The sequence below is a fragment of the Anomaloglossus baeobatrachus genome, chromosome 3 (assembly GCF_048569485.1).
Source record: "Anomaloglossus baeobatrachus isolate aAnoBae1 chromosome 3, aAnoBae1.hap1, whole genome shotgun sequence".
Classification (NCBI taxonomy): Eukaryota; Metazoa; Chordata; class Amphibia; order Anura; family Aromobatidae; genus Anomaloglossus; species Anomaloglossus baeobatrachus.
This window is the reverse complement of record NC_134355.1, coordinates 580646212-580670563: the sequence shown is the minus strand read 5'-3', so window position 1 is coordinate 580670563 and position 24352 is coordinate 580646212. Positions and strand designations below refer to the sequence as shown.

The 24352-nt window shown below is 43.8% G+C and overlaps 1 protein-coding gene across 2 annotated transcripts; it reads left to right on the top strand.

Annotated features, from left to right (window-relative positions):
- The first annotated feature begins 449 nt into the window (after window positions 1–449).
- LOC142296892 (uncharacterized) lies at window positions 450–23854 on the top strand. Of its 2 annotated transcripts, XM_075340994.1 has the most exons (3): window positions 450–507; window positions 612–641; window positions 17929–23854. In XM_075340994.1, exons 1-3 carry the CDS (start codon window positions 505–507, stop codon window positions 18685–18687), a joined length of 792 nt encoding a protein of 263 aa, XP_075197109.1. In that variant the 5' UTR covers window positions 450–504; the 3' UTR covers window positions 18688–23854. The 2 variants fall into 2 exon arrangements, with proteins under 2 accessions (XP_075197109.1, XP_075197110.1); XM_075340995.1 differs by lacking the exons at window positions 450–507; window positions 612–641 and adding an exon at window positions 9176–9321.
- Window positions 23855–24352: the final 498 nt, after the last annotated feature.

Below are 24352 nucleotides of genomic sequence, written 5' to 3'. Positions count from 1 at the left end.
CACTCAGCTCCCGCTGTGCTGCGAGCATGAGCCAAGTGTCATGCGAGGACTCGCAGTAATCCCCGTGTGGCCTCAGCCCAAGGTGAGTATAAGGATATTTTTTATGTATATTTGAACGGCCCTTTACAGTTCCAAAAAATGGCGGCCAGCGCCCAACAATTTTGCAAATGTGGATTTTTTTAACTTTGTGCAGGATTCAATTCCACTCGAATGCATTTACTGTATTGATATCTAGTCACATACTATTGATTTACATATATATAAAAAAAATAAAATAAAATGACGATTACTCTTTAAGATCACAAAACTCTGTTCATGGTAGAATGGCTTATTGGAACCCGGCCCAGTACGCGGATATACACCCGGACTGTGTCATTAGTTGCATTTCGCTCTGGCACAAAACACTTGAAAAAAGTACAATATTTCCTGCTTTTGTCTTAAACTGAAATAGGGAAAAAAGATTCAAGATTCCTCTTCTAATTGAAGTAAAACTGAAGTCCTGAAATGGTGAGCAAAAGAAGATCCTCTTCTGTGTTACTCCTAAACGCTTTTATTTATATTTTTATTTGACCTGACTTAATTTCTGTACATTTTTACTTTTCTTGTCATAGGCAGATGATCAGGAAAATAATCTGGAGTTGGTAAGAACTAATTTTGTCACTAAAATTGTATAATTCACTAAAACACCAATTTTCTAAGTTTCTACAAAATAAAGGCCTCTTCACTTGTAAGGTTTTGGGTTTCACATTTTATTAAGGACATTCAGAAGTTAGAGTCAGATCAAAGGTGGCAACAAGACTACTACAAGAAATGGAGGCCTCACATATGATGAGAGGCCGGAAAAGTTAGATTTTTTTTTTAGCTTAGAAAAAAGACGTCTCAGAGAAGATGTCATTTATACAGTGCCTTGCAAAAGTATTCGGCCCACTTAAATTTTTCAACCTTTTCCCACATTTCAGGCTTCAAACATAAAGATAAAAATGAAAATTTTATGGTGAAGAATCAACAAGTGGGACACAATTGTGAATTTGAACGAAATGTATTGCTTATTTTAAACGTTTTAAAAAATAAATAACTGATAAATGGGGCGTGCAATAATATTCGTCCCCTTTACTTTCAGTGCAGCAAACTCACTCCAGAAGTTCATTGGGGATCTCTGAATGATCCAATGTTGTCCTAAATGACTGATGATGATAAATATAAGCCCCTGTGTGTAATCTAGCCGCTGTATAAATGCACCTGCTCTGTGATAGTCTCAGGGTATGTGCGCACGTTGCTTTTTACCTGCTTTTTACCTGCTTTTTTGCTGCTTTTTCTTCTGCGCTGTTTAATGCCAAAATGGATGTGTTCTTCTATTCAAGCAAAGTCTATGGGAATTTGGGTTTCTTGTTCACACTATGTTGTTCAAAATGCTGCCTTTTTGTGGCAGAACTTTGGTCAAAAACTCAGCTTTGCAGTGCAAAACCCAAATGGCAAAAACAATTGACATGTTGCTTCTTTGAAAAGCTGAGTTTTTGACCAAAGTTCTGCCACAAAAAGGCAGCATTTTGAACAACATAGTGTGAACAAGAAACCCAAATTCCCATAGACTTTGCTTGAATAGAAGAACACATCCATTTTGGCATTAAACAGCGCAGAAGAAAAAGCAGCAAAAAAGCAGGTAAAAAGCAGGTAAAAAGCAACGTGCGCACATACCCTGAGTGTTCTGTTTAAAGCACAGAGAACATCATGAAGATCAAGGAACACACCAGGCAGGTCCGTGATACTGTTGTGGAGAAGTTTTAGGCTATGTTCGCACGTTGCGTTTTTTCCCACGTTTCTGCAGCGTTTTCAGCAGCCGCGTTTTTGCGCTAAAACGCATGCGTTTTTGTTTGCCAGCAAAGTCAATGGGAAAAGCAGAAATCCTGTCTGCACTTTGCTTTTTTTTCTGCAGCGTTTAATTTGCATATTTGTGGTCAAAAACCATGCTGAAAAAGAAGCAGCATGTCAGTTGTTTTTGCCATTTCTGCAGCGTTTCCTTAACATTGGAGTCAATGAGAAATGGCAAAAACGCAACCAAAATCACAATTCCTGCATTTTGCATGCTTTTTACCTGCTTTTCCACTACGTTTTTGGCTCCAAAAACGCATGCTTTTCTGGCCAAAAATTAATGGGTTATAATGTTCCTTTACACACACACAATAACCGAAAATTTAAATGTTAAAAAATTAAAAACTTTACCTATTTTTCTGTTAAAATGTGCATAACCACTATTATTTCATTAAAATTGATAATTTTCCATATAGTTTTATTAAAAGTTAATTTTATACTTTTTTTCTCTTTTATCATTCTTTTTGACTATTTCAACTTTATTTCTCAGTGTCTTGATCTACAAAACGCATCTGCAGAAACGCAGGTGAAAACGCAGGTAAAAAGCGCTAAAAATGCACTAAAACGCGGTAAAAACGCGGTAAAAACGCATGCGTTTTTAGCGCTAAAAAATGGTCACAAGCCATTTGGTCAAAAACCAAGGGAAGGAAAACGTGCAGAATAAACTGCAGGTACTCCGACGCAACGTGCGCACATAGCCTAAAGACGGATTTGGTTACAAAAAGAGTTCCACAAATTTAAACATCCCAAGAAGCACTGTGCAAGTGATCATATTGAAATGGAAGGAGTATCATACCACTGCAAATCTACCAAAACTCGGCCGTCTATCCAAACTTTCATCTCAAACAAGGAGAAGACTGATCAGAGATGCAGCCAAAAGGCCCATGATCACTCTGGATGAACTGCAGAGATCTACAGCTGAGGTGGGAGAGTCTGTCCATAGGGCACAAATCTGGCCTTTATGGAAGAGTAGACTATATGGGAGAGAAAAGGCGCAATAGGGTCTTACCCGATATATTGGGCAAAATCATAAAGAAGTAATGCACTCACCTGATCGGGTTGTGCCAGTCACAACACCATTGATAGCAAGAATGAGCGCCCAAGCGGTCCAGCAGCAGCCCTGCTACACAAGAGGAACATCAAAGAAAAAACTGGAGGAGAACAGGTTTTATGCCGCGCTTGAAGACCACAGACATTGATGTCGGAACAGATGATTCTTTTATTGTTTCATTCCTACGCGTTTCGGAGATCCCAACTGTCTCCTTCTTCTTCTTCTTCTTTCCCTGAAGAAGGAGAGAGTTGGGATCTCCGAAACGCGTAGGAATGAAACAATAAAAGAATCATCTGTTCCGACATCAATGTCTGTGGTCTTCAAGCGCGGCATAAAACCTGTTCTCCTCCATTTTTTTCTTTGATGTTCCTTTATGGAAGAGTGGCAAGGAGAAACCCATTTCTCAAAGATATCCATAAAAAGTGTAATTTAAAGTTTGCCAAAAGCCACCTGGGAAACATCCCAAACATGTGATAAAGGTGCTCTGGTGAGATGAAACCAAAATCGAACTTTTTGGGCACAATGCCAAATGATATGTTTGGCATAATAGCAACACAGCTCATAATAACTCTGAATATGCCATCCCCACTGTCAAACATGGTGGTGGCAGCATCATGGTTTGGGCCTGCTTTTCTTCAGCAGGGACAGGGAAAATGGTTAAAATTGATGGGAAGATGGATGGAGCCAAATACAGGATCATTCTTGAAGAAAACCTGTTGGAGTCTGCAAAAGACCTGAGAATGGGACGGAGATTTGTCTTCCAGCAAGACAATGAACATAAAGCGAAATCTACAATGGAATGGTTTACAAATAAACGTATCCAGGTGTTAGAATGGCCAAGTCAAAGTCCAGACCTGAATCCAAATCGAGAATCTGTGGAAAGAGCTGAAAACTGCTGTTCACAAACGCTCTCCATCCAACCTCACTCAGCTCCAGCTGTTTGCAAAGGAAGAAAGGGCAAGAATTTCAGTCTCTCGATGTGCAAAACTGATAGAGACATACTCCAAGCAACTTGCAGCTGTAATGGCAGCAAAAGGTGGCACTACAAAGTATTAATTTAAAGGGGACGAATAATATTGCACACCCCAATTTTCAGTTATTTATTTTTTATGAAAGTTTAAAACAAGCAATAAATTTCGTTCAACTTCACAATTGTGTCCCACTTGTTATTGATTCTTCATCATAACATTAAAAGTTTTTATCTTTATATCTTTATGTTTGCATCCTGAAATGTGGGAAAAGGTTGAAAAATTCCAAGGGGCCGAATACTTTCGCAAGGCACTGTATGTGTATAAATACATGTGCGATCAATATAAAGGACTAGCACATGATTTATTACTTCCAAAGACAATACTAAGGACCAGGAAGAACTCTCTATGGGTGGAAGAAAGGCGATTCCAGCAGCTAAATAGGAAAGGGTTCTTTACAGTTAGAGCAGTCAGATTGTGGAATGACCTACCACAAGAGGTAGTAATGGTAATTGCAGACACTATAAGAACAATTAAAAAAGGGTCTGGATGATTTCCTCAGTACACACAACATTGTCGGTTATAAATGATTTAGTGACCAAAATGTATAATTGGTGGAGGAAAGTTGAACTAGATGGACCTAGGTCTTTTTTCAACTTGCGTAACTTTGTAACTATACACATGTCCTGTGTTATCTGGATCCTTTACAGTGGAATACAACTCCCTACTGAATAACTCAAAGTACTTCCCTGTGTTCATATGTGGCGCCCTGGACAAGCCAGGTTGTCACAGAACAACACCAACACACCCCACACCCCGGCTAGGCACACCAAAGCCAAACATAAAACCCTTGTTGCCTTCCTCCAGGGGCTGATGTCCACACCAGGGGGTGGGCCAGGTGGTTGGTCCCACCCACCGAGGAGTTCACAGTCCTGGAGGCGGGAAAAGGAAGCAGAGGAGTTGAGAGTTTGAAGTGAAAGGGAGAGGAAGGTGGTAGTGGAGCAGACTGAAGGTAGTCCGGGTGTGTGGCCCGGGCGGATCAGCAAGGTTGGCAGACGGTGGTGACCGTCTGCAGGAGAGGCCGACTGGAGTGAGCCGTAAGGACCGTGGACGGGCAGTGGCCCGGCGGTACCGGACCGGTGAACAAAGAGAAGCCAGCACCATCCGGCACGGCTTACGGACCCCGACAAGGCTAGGAGTCGCCGTGCAATTTGTCAAATCCGTTAGCGAAGGGAACCTCCTGGGTTTCCGAGCAGCCAAGTCCCGATAGAAGGCGACAGCTCAAACCGTGAAGGGAAACACAGTCACCACCAAGGCTAAAGTTCCCAGGGCAAGAGCCTGCGGGCAAAAGGGGCTCCTTCAGCACCCATCCAAGCTGGGGAGCGGGTTACCGGTGGGAACCCATTGGAACTGTACACACTACACAGGTGCAGGGAAAGGCAGTCACCATCAACCTGCCGGGAGGAGAAACACCACAGCCGTCTGTGGGACCCGTCCATCCAGCTGTTTGTTTTACCAGAGACTCTGTGTTCATCATTGGCTGAGTGAGTACCACTGTGCCGTGCGGCACAGCGCTGCCCCCGCAACCCTGCGCCTCAGCAGGCCCCGTAACCCGCCTGCCATCCATCCCTACCCCTCACCGGGCCCCGGGACAACCAACCCCCCCTACCCATGGAGGGGAGAACCAACATCCAAGCTGCTCCCTGTCATCGCTCCCGGGATCCCCGTCCAGAGCAGCGGTGGTGTCACCAATCTCACCACAACCGTGGGTGGCGTCACGGACAATATCAAATCCCAAAAATCAACCCCCTTTTCACTCACAGGCGAGGAGCGCCGCTTGAGTCCCCGGGATCCGGCCCACCGCTCAAGCCACCACCGAGCAGCAGCAACAGCAGCAGCAGCTGGACCCGAGCAGTGGGAGAGCGCAGCGTCCCCTCCTCCGCCCACGACACATACACCAAAGGACCCCATACACATTAGACAAAAGTCAGCCAAACCGCCAATATAGGTGGGATTAGCCAACAGTCTAATCCGTACATGGGCAAAGTGCAGCCTCTGGGTTACATGAGGCCCTTTGGCTGCCTGGTGCAGACCAGGAAATTTGAAAGGTTTTATGGAGTGGCATACCACACCACGCTGATGGCTCCCTCTACCATCATTGAGCTTGTGCATTTTAGAGCGTAGCAGGAACAAGGACAACACATCATTGCACCAGCTGTGCCTCAGCTCACAGAGCAGACTGGAGCTGCGGGGGAACAAGATTAGGTGAGTAGCTGTTTTTTTTTCTTTTTTTCAATCTTACTGCCTTTGCCCTATGGGCTCTATATGGGGGCTGTGTGGGGACATAAGAGACTCATTAGGGTGTGTCTGCCTATTCACATACCTCCACCCATGGTGGGTCCTATATCTTATAATGGTCTCTTTTTCTTTGGCACATGGTCAGTATGCAGAGGCTGGGATGTCTCTGGAAGGATTGTCTGAGAGAAAGAGGATCCACTTGACCTGACCAGAAAGGACTGTAAACTGGGTTTGTGTTCTTTTGTAGCTGCAAGAAGATTTATGTTTTGTTGCTGGAGAGCAGGTTTATGTGTATACAATAAACTTGTTATACTCTTAAATTGAAAGTGCTCCTGATTTTACCTCAAGAAACAAGCTTAAGTGAGTGATTCCCCAAAAAGGGTTGTATGGGTACATACTACTGTGTAAGGGGGCCGTGTGGGAGCATCATACTAAGCACCAGGGGGCACTCACTGTCGATAGAAGAAAGGGGATTTTTACAGTTTACTGTTAAGTAGAGATGGTCAGATGTAGCAGAGTAGAGACAGATGTAGCATCTCTGACCATCTTTGTTCTGCTTCATCTCTCTGTCTCAGCTTTGCTACATCTGAATGAGACAGTCAGATGTAGCAGAGCAGAGACAAATGTAGTGTCCCTGACCAGATTTGCTCTGCTACATCTGACTGTCTCTGTTCTGCTACATCTGAAAGAGACAGTCAGATGTAGCAGAACAGAGACAGATGTACAGTTGCTGACTGTCTCTGCTCTGCTACATCTGACCATTTCTGCTACAACTGAGTGAAACGGTCAAATGTTGCAGAGTAATCCAGTTACTTTATGGTGGTATTGTGCTGGGTCTATACAGTGCAATTTGATTACTATATGGCAGTATTATGCTGAGTCTATAGAATGGAGAGAGTAAAGTGGCGTCATCAGCATCACAGAGCATTCTGACCTCAGAGTATGTCACAGATTTTCATAGTTGAGGAAGAAGGGTCTTCCAGCAGCAAAGAGGAAAGTCAAAGTCTTATAGGAGGTGTGAGACTCATGTGGGATTAGTGGATGAGGGCAGGTATATCTCACCCCGGTATCGGTCCTATGTGACTTAGCCTGGTCAGGATCACCTGGCTACTAATGGATTAATGGGAGGTGAAGGACGGAGGTAAAAGGAATCTGGGAAGTTGGGGGAGGGTCTCCATCTGGGAACACAGTAAGCCTGTCTGTGTGGGAGACACTTGTGAGTGGGAGCAGTGCCTGATGTTTGTATGGTTTAGCTGGAAGGGAGAAGCCCTCCAGTTGGTAGTTAGGATATTATCCTGTATAGTTAGTGCCGGACAGGCAAGGATTTATTTTGTTGGTGTTTTTTTTTCTTTTTGTTTATGCTTCACTGCAATAAACCTGACGAAGCGTCAGTTACACCTTGAATTCGGCTGTCTGCCTGAGGTGAATACGTGCCCTTTGAACCCAGCAAAGGCGATCCCGGAGCGTGTTATCACAGAGGTCAGAGGCAAAGAATATTTCAGTAAACAGTAAGCTGATGTTGTGGTAGGTCACTGTTGGAGCAATGCACTGTGAATGATGTTACGGCCCCTTGGCAGCACAGAGGATTTCAGGATACGAATATTGTGATAGGACAAACACCGGCAGCACAGAGTATTTCAGGGGTATGGTCTTGTGGCTGGTTACACAGTTGAAATAGAATTCTTTATCCAGCAGCACAAAATATTTCAGCAAATAAATGTCGAGATATTGTAGTAGGTCTCAGTCTCAAGCTGGAAAGTGCAGGTTCCACCCGCAGCATACAGTATTTCAGGGGCATTCTCCCTCTCTCTCGCACTCTGAGCCCCTTCTCCCTCCTGACAGGGTCTGATGGAAAAATGATTTCCCAATAACTTCCATTATACTCTTTACTTTAGACGGGTACTTGAGCATTACAAATTGCTTGTCTTGAGTAACGAGTACTCAAGCACTTTAGTCCTCGCCCAACACTATTCCAATACTATGCCATTAAAATTGCCTTATATGCTTATGACAATGGAAAAATAAAAAAGTTATGGCTCCAAAAAGGTAGGGATTAAAAACCGGCATCATGAAGGCTAAAACTAGCTGTGGTGATAATGTGTTAAACTGATGAACTAGGGAAACAAATATGTATTTGATTATTGTTGTGTAATTGTGAATAGTGTATGCACATCAAGACTTTGTGGTCTAGTCTTTGAACTTCCGCAACAAATTTTAACGTAAGCAGAAACCACATGTATGGAAGTTACAGGTCTGTTTCAATATTAAAGGGAAGCTGTCAACAGGTTTTTGCTAGCACCTCTGAGTGCAGCATAATGTAGGCAAAGACACTCTTTTTCCAACAATGTATCACTTAGTTTTCTGTGTACAGCAGTTCTGACACAAAGGTTTTGATTTAGCAATGCAGCAGAGCTGAGAGAGCTGCCCCGCCTACACCAGGATCTTTATTTAATGTCTATAGACAGTGCTCTGCTAATCACGGAAAAGGGCACAGTCAGTTGAGTGATTGCAGGCAAGTTAGTCATGGCAATGATAATCTCTTGGTGCTAAAACATACATTGCAAGTAAATAACACCAAGGACCTTGATAAGAGAAACGTGTTAAAGGGAACCTATCACCTGATTTGTCCCGTATAAACTGCGACCACCAGCAGTACGCCCTTATATACAGCATTGCAGACTACTGTATATAAGAGCCCATGCCGCTCTGTAGAATGTAAACAACATCTTTTATGCTACTCACTTGCAGGGCCAATGGGTGTCACGTGTTTTGGTTCAGCACCTCCTCTCTTCCTTCCCAGCTCCATGTGGATGATGCGTTCTACATAGAGAACAGAGAAGCCTCCATTGCGCTCCTGCGCACTTTAATCTTCCATGCTGAGGGCAGAGCAAAGTACTATAATGCACAGGCATGAGGAAAGGTCAAAGATCGTCTGCACATGCGCACTAACATATGTTTATCTGCCCTCAGCAGGGCAAAGAAAAGTGCGCGTATGCTGGAGTGCAATGGAGACCCCATTGTGGATGATGTAGGACACATCATCCACATGGAGCTGGGAAACAGGACGGCGATGAAAGGAAGACAGGAGGCGTTGCACCAAGACCAGCAATGTCCGTCGGACCTGACCACCCCCTAGTGAGTATAATAAAAGCTGTTTTTTACATTCTACAGAGTGGCCTGGACAATTATATAGAGTATTCTATAATGCTGTATATAAGGGCTCAGTGGTGGTGGCTGCAGCTTATAAGGGACAAATCTGGTGACAGGTTCTCATTTAATCCTTACAGCATGCTGTCTTCAGATTATATAGCAAAAACCTGCTGACAGATTCCCTTTAAGATTCTATTTTCTGCTAATGCTAGTTATACTGAACTTTACGATGTTATCTGCTCAAGTAGAGACTTTGAAACGCTTTCTGCAATAAAATGTGTAAGTCAACAGAGCAATATTCCACTCCGGTTAGTGAAATGTAAATATTACGTGCGGCTGTTAAATGTTAAAGTAAACTTTTCGAATTAGAGATTTCTTGCTTTTGGTTTAGCATGAGAGGTTGCACCTTACATCACTAATAGGATTGTAATACTAGATATGTTCCAAGAATCGCTTTATATAAAGGTTTTTTGTATGTGTGCGTGTGTATATATATATATAGATATATATATATATATATATATATATATATATATATATATATCTATATATATATATATATACAGTGCTGGCCAAAAGTATTGGCACCCCTGCAATTCTGTCAGATAATACTCAGCTTCTTCTTGAAAATGATTGTAATCACAAATTCTTTGGTATTATTATCTTCATTTAATTTGTCTTCAATGAAAAAAACACAAAAGAGCATGAAACAAAAATCAAATCATTGAGGTCTGGACTCATTGCTGGCCACTTTAGTAGTCTCCAGTGCTTTCTCTCAAACCATTTTCTAGTGCTTTTTGAAGTGTGTTTTGGGTCATTGTCCTGCTGGGAGACCCATGACCTCTGAGGAAGACCCAGCTTTCTCACACTGGGCCCTACATTATGCTGCAAAATTTGTTGGTAGTCTTCAGACTTCATAATGCCATGCACACGGTCAAGCAGTCCAGTGCCAGAGGCAGCAAAGCAACCCCAAAACATCAGGGAACCTCCGCCATGTTTGACTGTAGGGACCGTGTTCTTTTCTTTGAATGCCTCTTTTTTTTTCCTGTAAACTCTATGTTGATGGCTTTTCCCAAAAAGCTCTACTTTTGTCTCATCTGACCAGAGAACATTCTTCCAAAACGTTTTAGACTTCCTTAGGTAAGTTTTGGCAAACTCCAGCCTGGCTTTTTTATGTCTCGGGGTAAGAAGTGGGTCTTCCTGGGTATCCTACCATACAGTCCCTTTTCATTCAAACCCCGACAGATAGTACGGGTTGACACTGTTGTACCCTCTGACTGCAGGGCAGCTTGAACTTGTTTGGATGTTAGTCGAGGTTCTTTATCCACATCCGCACAATCTTGCGTTGAAATCTCTCGTCAATTTTTGTTTTCCTTCCACATCTAGGGAGGTTAGCCACAGTGCCATGGGCTTTAAACTTCTTGATGATACTGCGCACCGTAGACACAGGAACTTTCAGGTCTTTGGAGATAGACTTGTAGCCTTAAGTTTGCTCATGCTTCCTCACAATTTGGATTCTCAAGTCCTCAGACATTTCTTTGGTCTTCTTTCTTTTCTCCATGCTCAATGTGGTACACACAAGGACACAGGACAGAGGTTGAGTCAAATTTAATCCATGTCAACTGGCTGCAAGTGTGATTTAGTTATTGCCAACACCTGTTAGGTGCCACAGGTAAGTTACAGGTGCTGTTAATTACACAAATTAGAGAAGCATCACATGATTTTTCAAACAGTGCCAATACTCTTGTCCACCCCCTTTTTTATGTTTGGTGTGGAATTATATCCAATTTGGCTTTATGAAAATTTTTTTTCTTCATTGAAGACAAATTAAATAAAGATAATAATACCAAAGAATTTGTGATTGCAATCATTTTCAAGAAGAAACTGAGTATTATCTGACAGAATTGCAGGGGTGCCAATACTTTTGGCCAGCACTGTATATAATATATATATATAGCTGTGTGTATGTACGTCCGCTAAAAGAATCCACATAGTTGCATTTAAAATCACAAAATTTTGCACAGACGCCTCATGTGACCCAGGGAACATCATAGACTATGTTTTGATGGGAAAAAATAACCCCACGCTTTACAGTTACTCTCTAAAATCCTGCCTCCATTAAACTGAATAAAGGTGAGAGCTATAGGCTGTTAATAGCAACTCTTTAGTGGTTGCTATAGGAACAAAATAAACTGTTAGTATAAGAAGCTTATGTATGAGGTAATATGATGTCGGTGGTGAGACGGATAGAGAAAGACAGACAGACAGAGATACAGACAGGGAAAGAGACAGCCCTGGAAAGAGACAGGCGGGCAAAGAGACAGACGGGCAAAGAGACAGACGGGCAAAGAGACAGACGGGGAAAGAGACAGACGGGGAAAGCGAGAGACAGACAGACACACATATAGAGACAGACACAGAGAGAGAGACAGACAGACACAGAGATGGAGACAGACTGATCCAAATACAGACAGATAGCTATAAACAGACAGACAGAGACATAGACACAGACAGACAGACAAAGAAAGACACAGACAGAGAGACAGACAGACAGTGTGTCATGGGCGGGGAGGATGACGCTGCGCTCGCACTACACGCTCGGGTCCGGCGCTGCTGCTGCTTCGCTTGCTGCTCGGTGGTGGCTCAAGCGGTGGGCCAGATCCCGGGGACTCGAGCGGCGCTCCTCGCCCGAGAGTGAAAAGGGGTTTGGTTTTGGGGATTTATTGTCCGTCACGCCACCCACGGTTGTGGTGAGGTTGTGACACCACCGCTGCTCTGGACGGGGATCCCGGGAGCGATGACAGGGAGCAGCTTGGATGTTGTTTTTCCCCTCCGTGGGTAGGGAGGTTAGTTGTCCCGGGGCCCGGTGAGGGAAGGATGGCAGGCGGGTTACGGGGCCTGGTGAGGTGCAGGGTTCCGGGGGCAGCGCGGTGCCGCACGGCACAGAGGTACTCACTCAGCCAATGATGAATACAAAGTCTCCGGTAAAACAAACGGCTGGATGGACAGGTCCCACAGACGGCTGCGGTGGTTCTTCTCCCGGTAGGTTGGCGGTGACTGCCTTTCCCTGCACCTGTGTTGTGTTCTCGGTTCTGGTGGCTTCCCACCGGTAACCCGCTCCCCAGCTTGGACGCTATTGAACTCCGGTGAACCACTGTCAGTGATGAGGATCTGTAGCGGTTTCACATACTTTTCTCACTATCCTCATTCCTGGTTCTTTTTAGTTAGAAAAATCTATATAAATCGGCCCTAGTTTCACTTTCTATTGGTAGTCGCTTCACCCCCTGGTTCACAGCTGTTCACTTCAGTTATGTTCTCTTCTTTATGTAAATATATCACATGCCTTGGTGGCCACACTGGATCTTCTCTTCCTTGCATATCCTTAAATATGCCACACGAATTAGAAATGTATGTGAGTTCTGGTCCCTACACACATACAGTTAGGTCCAGAAATATTTGGACAGTGACACAATTTTCGCGAGTTGGGCTCTGCATGCCACCACATTGGATTTGAAATGAAACCTCTACAACAGAATTCAAGTGCAGAATGTAACGTTTAATTTGAAGGTTTGATCAAATATATCTGATAGAAATTGTAGGAATTGTACACATTTCTTTACAAACACTCCACATTTTAGGAGGTCAAAAGTAATTGGACAAATAAACCAAACCCAAACAAAATATTTTTATTTTCAATATTTTGTTGCGAATCCTTTGAAGGCAATCACTGCCTTAAGTCTGGAACCCATGGACATCACCAAACGCTGGGTTTCCTCCTTCTTAATGCTTTGCCAGGCCTTTACAGCCGCAGCCTTCAGGTCTTGCTTGTTTGTGGGTCTTTCCGTCTTAAGTCTGGATTTGAGCAAGTGAAATGCATGCTCAATTGGGTTAAGATCTGGTGATTGACTTGGCCATTGCAGAATGTTCCACATTTTTTGCACTCATGAACTCCTGGGTAGCTTTGGCTGTATGCTTGGGGTCATTGTCCATCTGTACTATGAAGCGCCGTCCGATCAACTTTGCGGCATTTGGCTGAATCTGGGCTGAAAGTATATCCCGGTACACTTCAGAATTCATCCGGCTACTCTTGTCTGCTGTTATGTCATCAATAAACACAAGTGACCCAGTGCCATTGAAAGCCATGCATGCCCATGCCATCACGTTGCCTCCACCATGTTTTACAGAGGATGTGGTGTGCCTTGGATCATGTGCCGTTCCCTTTCTTCTCCAAACTTTTTTCTTCCCATCATTCTGGTACAGGTTGATCTTTGTCTCATCTGTCCATAGAATACTTTTCCAGAACTGAGCTGGCTTCATGAGGTGTTTTTCAGCAAATTTAACTCTGGCCTGTCTATTTTTGGAATTGATGAATGGTTTGCATCTAGATGTGAACCCTTTGTATTTACTTTCATGGAGTCTTCTCTTTACTGTTGACTTAGAGACAGATACACCTACTTCACTGAGAGTGTTCTGGACTTCAGTTGATGTTGTGAACGGGTTCTTCTTCACCAAACAAAGTATGCGGCGATCATCCACCACTGTTGTCATCCGTGGACGCACAGGCCTTTTTGAGTTCCCAAGCTCACCAGTCAATTCCTTTTTTCTCAGAATGTACCCGACTGTTGATTTTGCTACTCCAAGCATGTCTGCTATCTTTCTGATGGATTTTTTCTTTTTTTTCAGCCTCAGGATGTTCTGCTTCACCTCAATTGAGAGTTACTTAGACCGCATGTTGTCTGGTCACAGCAACAGCTTCCAAATGCAAAACCACACACCTGTAATCAACCCCAGACCTTTTAACTACTTCTTTGATTACAGGTTAACGAGGGAGACGCCTTCAGAGTTAATTGCAGCCCTTAGAGTCCCTTGTCCAATTACTTTTGGTCCCTTTAAAAAGAGGAGGCTATGCATTACAGAGCTATGATTCCTAAACCCTTTCTCCGATTTGGATGTGAAAACTCTCATATTGCAGCTGGGAGTGTGCACTTTCAGCCCATATTATATATATAATTGTATTTCTGAACATGTTTTTGTAAACAGCTAAAATAACAAAACTTGTGTCACTGTCCAAATATTTCTGGACCTAACTGTACTATATTATATATAATCCACATTTTTAGACAATATTTTTGCTCACACAAATCACGACAAATACACATTTTTTGAACAGATTTTAATATTTATTTTATGCGATTCTTTGTATGTATATATCCTTACATCTTTATTTTCAGATTTGTAATTGTATCCATGACGTCATGACTTTACTGCATTGCTCCGTTGTTTCCCGCTCATTTTTTCTAAGAGGGATGGTCCTTGTGACGTCAATGTGGCTATTTAATGTATGTCTACTGTCACAGTTGTAGATTTGATGTTTCTTTGATGCTTGTCGGTCCTGAAGAAGGGAGCAGAGCTCCTGAAACGCGTAGACCTATGCCAATAATAAAAACACGTTAATCTGACATTACAAGTGATCTTTTGGCGCGGCATATCACCCCTCTCCATTTTTCTCTGTTATTTGGATGGAGGCTGAGGGAGCCCCTTTTGCCCCTAGGCTCTGGCCCTGGGAACTGTAGCCTTGGCGGTGACTGTATTTCCCTTCACGGTTTGAGTGGTTGCCTTCAATCGGGTCTTCACTGCTGGGAACTTCCGGAGGTTCCCTTCGCTAACGGATTTGACCAGTTTTACGGCGACTCCAAGCCTGGTTGGGGTCTGTAGGCCCTGCCAAATGGTGCTGGCTTCTCTTCGCTCCCCGATCCGGTACCGGCGGGCCACCGCCCGTCCCCGGTCCTTACGTTTCACGTCAATCAGCCCCTCCTGCAGACGGTCACCACCGTCTGCCAACCTTGCTGTATGTGCCCGGGCCACGCACCCGGACACGGTCAGGCTGCTCCTCTACCACTTCACTCTTCAACTCCTCAAACTGATCTCCTCTCACTTCCTTTTCCCGCCTCCAGGACTGTGAACTCCTCGGTGGGTGGGGCTAACCGCCTGGCTCCACCCCCTTGTGTGGACATCAGCCCCTGGAGGGAGGCAACAAGGATTTTTGTTTGACCTAGATGTGCCTAGCCGGGGTGTGGGGTGTGTTGTGTTGTTGCAGTACCTGTGACAACCTGGCTTGTCCAGGGCGCCACAAGTGACACACAGACAGAGAGAGACAGTTACTATCCCAGGCAACGCCCGGGTACTACAGCTAGCCTAATATGTAAAGCTGAGTGTATGTGTGTGTACCGCCCCCGTGCCAGCAGCCAGTGCTACTCGGATCCGGATCTACGGTATGGCTCGAGGGGTTCTCCAGACCTGGGGGTCGCGCAGACACGCCGAATAAAGGGGGACATATTTATACGGGATTGGTTGTAAAATGTCTGTGACGCCACCCACGGTGTGTGGTGAGATGCAGCACCACCGCTGCCGTTGTGGGGATCCCGGGGACGTTGGGCTGGCAGCTGGATGTTAATCCCTCCGTGGGTAGGGATGGATGTTCCGGGGCCCAGTGGCTCTATGCTGAGGATGGTGATTGCAGGGGCCGGCGCACCCGGCCAGGCCGGGGATGTTACGGTCGAATAAAGCACACAAGTCCTGTGTTAAACCAAGGTGATGGTGGCCGGCTGCTGCAGACGGGAGTATCTGATCCCACACCCAGGCTGGTAGTCAAAGTCTCTCTCTTCTGCACTCAGTGTGTTGTAGATAGGACTTCCTGGTTTGAAACACGGGAGTCCGCTCCTGGTCCTTTGGTTGGGAGCCGTGCACGTCTGACGCTGATCCTTGGGATCTACGGGCCCTGGCGGTTGCCCTATCCCTCTCTGTGGGTGGTTGTCTACTTTTCGGGACTTAGGTTGGGGCAGGAACTAAAATCCTGCCCTCAATTGGTTAATTAGCTAGGCCGTCGGTGCCGGTCCTGGGTTCAGGGTCCAAGTACCCCCTCTCGGCACGGTTTCCGTATCGGTTCTCTGGTGTCGGTACCGGCAGGCTCCAACCCTTTCCCGGTCCACCTCGGATCTCCGGAAGCCATCATCCCGTCTCCTGCAGACTCTGGCTACTGTCTGCCACCTAGCCAAGGTGTCAGGGCTTTGACCCTGGCACCTGTCAGCTTGGCACCTCCACTCCAACTTGAACTTGAACGTTCACTCACCTGACTGTTTTCCCGCCCCGGGCTCTCTAGACCCCCTAGGTCGGCGTTCCCTAACAGCCTGGTCCCGCCCACTGGTGTGTCTGTCCTTCCCTGGGGGGGTGACTAGAGTTTCAGGTTGGCTGATTTAACCCTTTGTGGGATTTTTGTTATGCGGGGGCCTATGTGTACATCTACCTGGTTTTCCAGGGCATTAGATGTGTATGTGTGTATGTATTTAAAGGAATCCGCACCTTCTCATTTACAATCACGAAATTTTGCACAGACACTCCATGTGACTCATTTAACGTCATAGACTATGTTTTGATGGGAAAATTTAACCCCGCGCTTTCCAGTTGCTCTCCAAAATCCTGCCTCTATTAAACTAAATAGAGGTGGGAGCTACAGGCCATTAATGGCAACTGTCAGTGGTTGCTATAGGAACAAAATATACTGTTTGTATAAGAAGCTTATGTGTGAGGTAATAAGATGTCAGTGGGGAGACGGATAGAGAGAGACAGAAAGAGACAGAGACACAAAGACATAGACAGACCTGGAAAGAGACAGACCTGGAAAGAGACACACATGGAAAGAGACAGACCTGGAAAGAGACAGTCGGGCAAAGAGACAGACTGGGCAAAGAGACAGCCAGGCAAAGAGACAGACCAGGAAAGACACAGACCTGGAAAGAGACAGATGGGCAAAGAGACAGCCGAGGAAAGAGACAGCCAGGCAAAGAGACAGACCGGGAAAGAGGCAGACCGGGAAAGAGACAGACCGGGAAAGAGACAGACCGGGAAAGAGACAGACGGGCAAAGAGACAGACGAGCAAAGAGACAGATGGGCAAAAAGACAGACGGGCAAAGAGAGAGACAGAAAGACACATACATAGAGACAGACACAGAGATAGAGAGAGACAGACAGATAAAGAGATGGAGACAGATAGACTGATACAAATACAGACAGATAGATATAAACAGACAGACAGAGACATAGACACAGACAGACAAGGAAAGAGCCAGACAGAGGAACAGACAGACAGCGACACACAGACAGAGACTGGTAGAGAGACAGAGACAGTTACTATATACTATAGCTAGTTTGTATATATATATATATATATATATATATATATAAAATATATATAAAATATATTACACTCAGTATCAGATCCCAGGTCATGATGCTATATCTATTACAGACACCCTCCTCCCCACCCCCCAACCCATGCAATGGAAATCATGGAAATCATAAGTGTGAGATTTAGTCAGTCTATTTACCATTACTTCCCAAATATCGGCTTGCTGGGGTTCCTGTTAGTCTAAACAAGACAAGACAATAGGGCCACTGTAATATTACTATTTCCTCCAGCATTGTTCATAAATGGTCTTAACTATGAATCTTTTGCTTTTTAGACATTGTGAGTGAAAATAAAATACCAGACTGTACTGAATCTTCCTTTTCGTTTTCTCTTCATTATTTTATAGCTGGATGTCTCCATTGAAGAACTTAGAGGAATTTTGACCTGTTTGCTGAATAGTATATCAGATTGCTCCAAAGAACTGCTAACAATCGCTGATGATTTGGACGATTTTCACAGAGCGGCCACCATTGCCAGTGTTGCGGGAAGTTCAGTTGGACTTGCTGGAGGCATCACCACCATTGCAGGCCTTGTTTTGGCCCCATTTACGGCAGGAGCATCTTTGGTAGTCAGTGGTATCGGGGCGGGTGTTGCAGCCATTGGTGGACTCACAGGGGCATCGGCTTCTATAGCCGATACTGTCAATATAAGAAACAAGTGCAGCCGAGTAGAAGAGATTGTAAAGACAGTGAATATAGATATGAATGAACTTGAAAAAACTTCCAAAAAGTTGGATTTGTTAGTTACTGACATAATGTCTAAACAAAAAGCAGTAGACGGTTCTGATGCTGCCAGGGTTGGGGGCAGAGGTGTATATGCTGCAATAGAGGTTGGCAGAATGATTCAGCTGGGAAAAGTGTCAGCCGCGGCGGCTCAGGGTGTAAAGATAGCAGCTCGAGGGGCCCAGGTATTTAGAGTCGTTTCAGGAGTTTTTGCTGCTTTGTTTATAGTCGTTGATGCCACTTTTATTTTAAAGGGAGCAAAGGAAATTCAGGAAGGATGTAAGACAGAGGAGGCTGCACAAATCCGAGAATGTGCCGAGGAAATTATAAAGTTACATAAAGATTTACAAAAGTTAGATGAGGATTTGGTGTCCCACCATTAAAGTAATGGAGTGAGCACTAATTACACCCAGATGCAGCTCCTACAAGTCTAATAATGTTGGACCCAGACTAGAGCACATGTCCGAAATACCAGTTATGGCACAGAAGGGGCGAAGATCTTCATTCCAATCAATAAACAGTAGGCTTCATGTGGATCACTGTACTACACTGCAGATTACTATTGGAAACACTGAAACACTGGCACCAGAAATTACTGGAACAGAGGACAAGAAACCAGCGATTAAACCCCGTAAATGACCTGCTGCTCATGAGCACGTATGTGTTGTCTTCATGGTTTTCCAAGGTATAATAGTATATGACATATCAAACACCAGACGAAAATTATGCATCTTTATGCACGTGACGGAAGACAACAGTACCTGCTAGGAGCGAATATATCATTGGTGCAACCTGTGTGGCCGTACAGGGTCTCAAGAAGTAAGGCGGCCACTAACACCTCCAAAACAGGTGGGATTGTGCATTTTGATGAGTTCTTGGGCTAAAAATTCCCATGTATTGTTATTGCACAGGGGCCCTTTTCTGTCTGTGTCTACCAGTGGTATCTGCAATTTCCCAACATCACTGATTGCCAGGTCTAAGGGTACCGTCACACTAAACGACGTACCAGCGATTTCGACATTGATACAACCAGGTCAGGATCGCTGGTACGTCGCTACAGGGTCGCTAGTGAGCTGTCAAACAGTTAGATCTTCCCAACGATGCAGAAACAATATGGCGACCCATAACGATCTGTACAACGATATCGGCGGTCGCTGGGACCCTGTCACATAGCACGATTCAAATCTTGATTAGTAACAAAGGCGTGCATCTACATTGCCTTTTCTGCGCCCCCTCTGCTCCGACTGGTGGTCGGAACTGCGTTGTGACTGGGCGGCCTTGCCTTTAGAGAAGGTAACATAATAGCTCTTCCATCCATTGTTCTGATTTGCAGATCCAGAAGACCTGTTGAACGGATGAAGCGATGCAGAATGGACTGTATTATGATCTGCTGCTACACGCGGTCCAGGACAAGTGAATTTAGCCCTTTGTTTTGGCTTGTAGATCGTAGTACATTTCAGAGGATGGAAGCAGCCAATCCAAACGCAGTAGCAATCACCAATTGGAACAGAGAGGTCGCGGAAAACAACGAAGATGCGCGCCTACGTGAGTCGCGAACAGGTCGTTGGGTAAGGTGTCAAACACGTCGATGCGTGCTGCCCTGCGGGAGCCCGACGACCAAAAAATAAACCAGAACAGTGTGTAACGATCAGCGATTTCACAGCAGGAGCCAGGTTGCTGCTTAGTGTCACGCACAGCGAGATCGCTGATGAGGTCACTGGTACGTCACAAAACCTGTGACTCAGCAGCGATCTCGCTAGCGATCTCGCTATGTGAGAAGTACCCTTAAAGCAGTGTGATATCTGAAATCTGAGGAGGGCAGACACTGACAATCATTAGAATGGCCATTGAAAGCCATGTTGGTTAAGAAAGACGAAAAAGTTTTTATGCAGGCTCACCACTCTCCTTAATGAATCCACAGGTGCAGGGATTAACGGGGCTGCTAACCACAATTTCAATACAAAGAGAAGATAGAAAATCCAGCATTCCGTTCCTCTAAAATCGAATTCTTTATTTAATCACTAAAATTCCATATAAAATTGCATGTTCCAGGCTTCCAGCCCCGCCTTAAGCGTTTCGGACAAGGTCTCTACTCGTAGGCAAGGAGTAAGGACCTTGCCCGAAACGCGTAAGCCTGGAACATGCAATTTTATATGGAATTTTAATGCTTAACTCTAGAACGCATACCCGGGGCCTCGCAGGCCTGCTAGGTTACTTGTTTTCTATGGTAGATTACCATGGTTGCGCGTTCTAGGGTTAAATATAGAATTTGATTTTAGAGGAATGGATTGCTGGATTTTCTATCTTTCTATCTTTTCTTCATGTTGTTTAAGAGTCTTCAATTCCCACTGGTGTTTAATATTTGATATGTTGTTTTAAGTTTGATAACCTTTGTGAGTAACAGATTGTTCAAAGTGCTTCACCACTGAAGGATCTTTAAAACTATATGTTTACTGGTTAGAGTGAAGATGATCATTTTTTGTATATGCTAGCTGGAATTTCATTTTAAATACACCAGACTAAATTCATTATATACAGTATATACTGTATATATTCCTTTTAATACATAAAGTTTAAAATGATGTGTCCAAACCTTGGGCCGCAGGTATCAGACACTGGTTCTACTATTACTTGTAGGAATGTTTTACTCGCAATCGGTGAAATGTTTCAGAAAAAACATGCATTTAAAAGCCATTTGGTGAACTTGCTTCTTCTGTGGCTTGTCCAATAGGCGGATCCAGCGGATTCTACCTAGCTCTGAGAGTCTCTTCTCGTGTGTATGTAACTGGGCACTTATGGGGAGCAGATAGGAAGAAGCTGCCAGGACCGCCTCTTGGATTAGTCACCTATGCAGCATTGTACCCGGCCAACTTATAAGTACATGTTTTCTCTGAGTAACCCATACCTGTCTGATAAACACATCTAAAGCCAGTGTCTAATACACGCGGCCCGTGGTTCAAGACGCAGGTATCAATTGTCAGCTTCCTTTTTGAAAATGCGTCTTTTTCACAAAAACTATTAAAAAAAACCCCACTAACATCCTTTTATACTGCAATAAATCTCATTGATTATTATTTTCTTGATTCACACACTGTATGTTTAAACACATACTTTACTGTATAAGATAACAAAAATGCATGCTTTTCTACAATTTATATAATTAAGATTAACATTTAAGTACTTCCTGAAGTCAAAGAATATCTAAAGTTATAGATCTTAGCTGTGAAAATGAGGACCATACATCCAAGCATAAAGCTTCTGTGGGGTGTTGAAGTCTAAGGCCGGAGTCACACTTGTGATTGACTCACATGTCACTCACGAGTCTCGCATCGCATCACCCGGCACGGGCTGCTACTCTCTGGACAGGAACGTCTCAGCTCCAAAGAAATACATGAAGCTGACCCGCTTCTGTCCAGAGAGCAGCTGCCGTGTCGGGTATTGCGATACGAGACTTGCATGAGTCACGCACGGGTCAGTCGCAAGTGTGACTTCAGCCTAACAGTTGTCCTGGGCAGTGGCGTAACTAGAGCTCAGTGGGCCCCGGTGCAAAGTTTGGACCTGGGCCCCCCTTCAGGGTACAGGATAATTACACTGACACTTGGCTTTTTCCCTCAGCACCCCGTCTTTCCCATACTCCAATATACCGATGATATAATATCCAATATTATAATGCATTTCATAGTCCTCCATATATTATAAAACACTCCCCATAGCTCTCCATACGCTATAATACACTCCCCATAGTCCTCCATACATTAAAATATACTGCTTATAGTCCTCCATACATTATAATACACTCCCCATACATTATAATACACTCCCCATAGTTCTCCAAATATTATAATATAATGCTCATAGTCATCCGTACATTATAATATACTAGGCAAAAAACAGTATACATCAATCACCTGAAGATATATTATTCCAATTCCAGGATATTCACGGACTTGATAAAATCATTATACATTTTTTTGGTGTATAAAAATACAAATAATTAAAATCATTGCGTCTTACGCGTTTCAAGCCGAACAGGGCTCATACACATAGCAGCACTGGCACCGGACCCCCCTGAGTCACAGACTCCACAGCGGTCGCGTGGCCTGCAGCCATTGCCGATGCCACTGGCTGTGGTCCTCGGCCCTCCTGAACCCATGGGTCCAGTCGCAATGGTAACCCCTGCAACCGCAATTGTTCTGCCCCTGGTCCTGGGGCACAAATAACTCTTGAAAATCCAGCTCACCGCCACCTGACCTGACCGCTGACCAGACTCTGATGTCGGCCCTGCCCCGGCCGCATAACAAACAATGAGGAAAATAATCCAGCTGGGTGCAAACGGTGTTTCTTTATTCGTGCATGAACAGACAGTGCACAATCAACGTTAATGCATTTCTGGCTGAACGGCCTTAGTAATAACTCTACTTGCACCTTTTTTGTTAAACTATTCCAAATTTATTTTTCAGTATACCAAAATATACGGCCTAGCTCAGCCTGAAAAGATTTTCATTTGGCCATTTTAAGTTATTGCAGCTCTAGAAATATGCTTAACATGTAAACTTAAAGCGAGTTTGGGCATATAGGCTAAGCAAACACTAAAATATAGAAAATAACACGAGGTGATAATGAAAGATCAGTCCATCGATCCGCAAAAGATCAAATTCGTGTTGAATGTCCTAATATCCGCAGTTCCATTCCATCCATCTGCAATTCAATTTGAGAGGATCAGCAAAATGGAAAGGAAAAAAAAAAGAACAGCGCCATTTTACACATGCTGCACTCTCAGTCAGCGGGCTAATTGCGTCTGACGTTACCTAATGTGATGATGGTAAGCTTCATCAGTGCTGTTTTCCGTTATACATGATTAAAAATTGGAGTGATAGTCTCAGTCTGTAAATAAAATTCCAAGATTCAATTGATCTACAGTAAACGTCTGTCTCATCATTCTCCCTCACATGGTGATTGAATACGGTAAATACATTGTGATGTACTGCAACAAAAGCACCTTAATTGCTGCTATTTTGTTTTTTACTTTTATTTTTTATTTTTTTTGCAAGCAAGGGTAGTATTAAACTATTCACTGCAGATTTTACAACTAAATCCAAATTCTGAATTCAAGGCTTGTTTCTGTTTGTAAATGAATGGTTGATTTCTGTGTTTTGAGTTGCCTCATTTTTTATTAAAGAGAAATCTTCTTAATTATGGAACTTAAGCACGTGTTCACCTACCGAAGTGGGCTCGTTGTCTAAGATATTTTTATGAGGCTGCTTTATTGCTCCAATAATCTAATATTAGATAAGTACACATGACATCTGAGTACAGTGCCTGGTTAAACGTGCTTGCTGTTTGGACATGATTCTACTTACACTATGCACTTTGTATTTTTGATGATTAATCCTATTCTTGAACAACCATAGTGCTGTCAGTCAATCCAAAAGGATAATAAACCTGAAACCCGATTTAAGGAAGTACAAGTGAGGTTTTGTCTTTGTTAGGAAAATACTTATGTGTGCATTGTTATTGGTCAACTATTACTGTGCAGAATTATTATGCAATTAAATGAAAAACTTAAATGTTCCCATCTTGGCTGTTTATTTTCTTCTGTTAAGTGAAACAACAACCAAACAACTCAAAAAGTAAAACATTTTATTTCTGAAATTTTAAAATAATATATCAATGGCCAATATAGCCGCCCTTCTTTTCAATACCAGTCATAAGCTTTCCATCCTTGGAGCCTGTGAGTTTTATAAGTTATTGACTATCACGTTTTTGGGAAGCACCAACCACATCCTCACAGACACTGCTCAGAGAGGTGTCCAGTTTTACTTTACTGTAAATTTCCCATTTAAAAAGCGTCTACAAGTTCTTGATATGGTTAAGATCAGGTGAGATAGGGGCTATGTTATTATTTTTTCATCTTTAAGGCCTCTAATGGCAGCCAAGCAGTGGAGACTTTGATGCATGCAATGGAGCATTGTCCTGCATAAAAATCATGGTCTTCCTGATAGATGCAGAATTTTTACGATACTACTGCTTGAAGGAAGTGTCTTCTAG

Excerpts from the sequence above, each read along its gene's own strand:
- LOC142296892 (XM_075340994.1), top strand. Across the intron at positions 642-17,928 it reads AGGAAAATAATCTGGAGTTG|CTGGATGTCTCCATTGAAGA; the intron begins GTAAGAACTAAT and ends ATTATTTTATAG.